Source organism: Colobus angolensis, unplaced genomic scaffold (assembly GCF_000951035.1).
Source record: "Colobus angolensis palliatus isolate OR3802 unplaced genomic scaffold, Cang.pa_1.0 Scaffold25, whole genome shotgun sequence".
Taxonomy (NCBI): domain Eukaryota; kingdom Metazoa; phylum Chordata; class Mammalia; order Primates; family Cercopithecidae; genus Colobus; species Colobus angolensis.
Genome location: NW_012115710.1, coordinates 5,194,607 through 5,197,064, shown reverse-complemented (window position 1 = coordinate 5,197,064; position 2,458 = coordinate 5,194,607). Strand labels below are relative to the sequence as shown.

The window sequence follows — 2,458 nt, the reverse complement described above, 5'->3', positions numbered from 1 at the left end:
GCCTCCCAAAGTGCTGGGATTACAGGCTTGAGCCACCGCGCCCGGCCTCCTATTTTCTTTTCTTTTTCTTTTTTTCTTTTTTTTCTTTTTGAGACAGAGTCTAGCTCTATTGCCCAGGCTGGAGTACAGTACCACGATCTCCACTCACTGCAGCCTCCGCCTCCCGGGTTCAAACGATTCTCCTGCCTCAGCCTACCGAGTAGCTGGGATTACAGGCACCTGCCACCACACCCTGCTACTTTTTTTGTTTTAGTAGAGATGGGTTTCACCATGTTGGCCAGGCTGGTCTTGAACTCCTGACCTCAAGTGATCTGCCCGCCTCCTCAGCATCCCAAAGTGCTGTGATTACAGTCGTGAGCTGCCGCGCCCGGCCCCAGATTCCTATTTTCTCATTTCTCAATGGGAAAACTCAAGGAAGAGAGCCAGCCAACACGGGCAGGGAGTCCCAGAGCAAGACCTGGTGGAGAGGCCCCTGGGGAGGCACAGAAGGCGGAAGAGCTGGAGTGGCGAGATTCCTGGGCACAATACCTGCTGTTCCAGCTTCTGCAGCCTCATAGCAGCAAGCTCATGCTCCGGGATGCTGAGAGAGATGCAGGCTCATGGTGACAGTTTGCAGGGAACCTCGGTTACCCAAGAGCCCCTCCCTCCCCCATCCTGCCCCATCCCAACTTGGGTTCTGGGCACCTGTGAGGTCACAAAAGGTGCAGAACCTGAGCCTGTTCTACCAGTTATGGGGCCCTTTGTCCTGGCACTGACCCTCAGAAGCCAGAACCCAGAGATCCCAGGTCCTTCCTGTCTCAGGACTCAGGAGTCTGGGGCCCCCAACCCCTTCTCTTTCAGACCCAGAAGTCTGCACCCTAGCCCCTCCCTTTAGGACACAGAAGTCCAGGTCCGCAGCCCCTTCCTGCAAGGCCGATGGTGCTGAACCTGCAAACATGGTTATGAGGCCAGAGCTGAGTGCACGGGGTCCCCAGCCCCTTCCACATCCACCCCTACCCATCTGTTCCCCTACTCACTCTCTCCTCAATGTGTCATTATCCTGAGACATTCTGCAGAAGCAAGAATGAGGAGTCAGGATCCGAACCAACATCCCAATGGATCCTGCCCACCAAAACCTAATCCTTAGCTTGCTTGCTTTATTTATTTATTTATTTATTTATTTATTTATTTAGAGACAGCTGAGTCTCGCTCTGTCACCCAGGCTACAGTGCAGTGGCGCCATCTCGGCCACTGCAATCTCCACCTCCTGGGTTCAAGCAATTCTCCTGCCTCAGCCTCCTGAGTTGCTGGGACTACAGGTGTGCGCTATTATGCCTAATTTTTTTTTTATTTTAGTAGAGACCGGGTTTCACTATGTTGGCCAGGCTGGTGTCAGACTCCTGACCTCAGATGATCCGCCCACCTTGGCCTGCCAAAGTGCTGGGATTACAGGCATGAGCCACCGTGCCCGGCCTGATCCTTACCTTTAAATTTGCTCCTGGACCCAGGCAGCCTGAATCCCAGCACCCACTCCTGTCGGGATCCAGTAGCCTGTTTCCAGCTTCCCACAGGTGTCCGCAAGTCCGCTTCTCTCTCCCCAAAATATATAATTCTCCAGCACCCAGAGATCAGCACTCAGGACTGTGCACCTCAAACACCCAGTCCCCAGTGGCCTAGAACTCCACCGCCTATCTGCTTGGGATCCGGGAGACTCCTTCTCCCCACCAGGTGCCTGCAGAGGCTGCTCACATTGCCTCTCTGGCCAATCTCTAAACATACCTGATCCTCTGTTTGGAAGCTGGGGACCTAATCTCGGGATATCTGCGAAGAAGGGAGAAGAAAGAGGGTTCAGAGGGAGGGAGGATTTCCCCTGGGACCTGACCTGGTCCACTCCCTTCTGACCTTCCACTCTCCACTTCCAACAAAGTAATGAGCTCGGTCACTGATGCAGCCAGGCAACGCTGCTCCGGAGGTTCTGAACACGAATGACGTGTGGGTGTTCCTTAAAGAGACCAGAGACTTCGCAGCCTCACTGTACACATCTCGCTTACAAGAAACTTACAAGAGCCGGGGCGCAGTGGCTCACGCCTGTAATCCCAGCACTTTGGGAGGCGGAGACCGGGCGGGAAGATTGCTTGAGCCCAGGAGATCCAGATCCAGACCAGCAATACAGAGACATCGTCTCTTTTTTTCTTTTCTTTTTTGAGATGGAGTCTCACTCTGTCGCCCAGGTTGGAGTGCACTGGCGCGATCTCGGCTCACTGCAACCTCCGCCTCTCGGGTTAAAGCGATTGTCCTGCCTCAGCCTCCTGAGTAGATGGAATTACAGGCATGTGCCACCACGCCTGCCTAATTTTTGTATTGTTAGTGGAGACGGGGTTTCTCCACGTTGGTCAGGCTGGTCTCAAACCCTTGACCTTAGGTGATCTGCCCGCCTCGGCCTCCCAAAGTGCTGGGATTACAGGCATGAGCCCCCAAG

At 54.3% G+C, this 2,458-nt stretch overlaps 1 protein-coding gene across 1 annotated transcript in view; it reads right to left on the bottom strand.

Moving 5' to 3' along the window:
* The window catches only part of TULP2 (tubby like protein 2), a 26,615-nt gene extending 24,712 nt beyond the window's left edge, over positions 1-1,903 (bottom strand). The window contains exons 1-3 of the mRNA XM_011946534.1: positions 1,759-1,903; positions 1,017-1,049; positions 529-580 (exon numbers count right to left, since the gene is read on the bottom strand). Coding sequence (XP_011801924.1) covers positions 529-580; positions 1,017-1,048 — 84 coding nt within the window. The 5' untranslated portion in view covers position 1,049; positions 1,759-1,903. The remainder of the gene's footprint in view (positions 1-528; positions 581-1,016; positions 1,050-1,758) is intronic.
* Between the last annotated feature and the right edge of the window lie 555 nt (positions 1,904-2,458).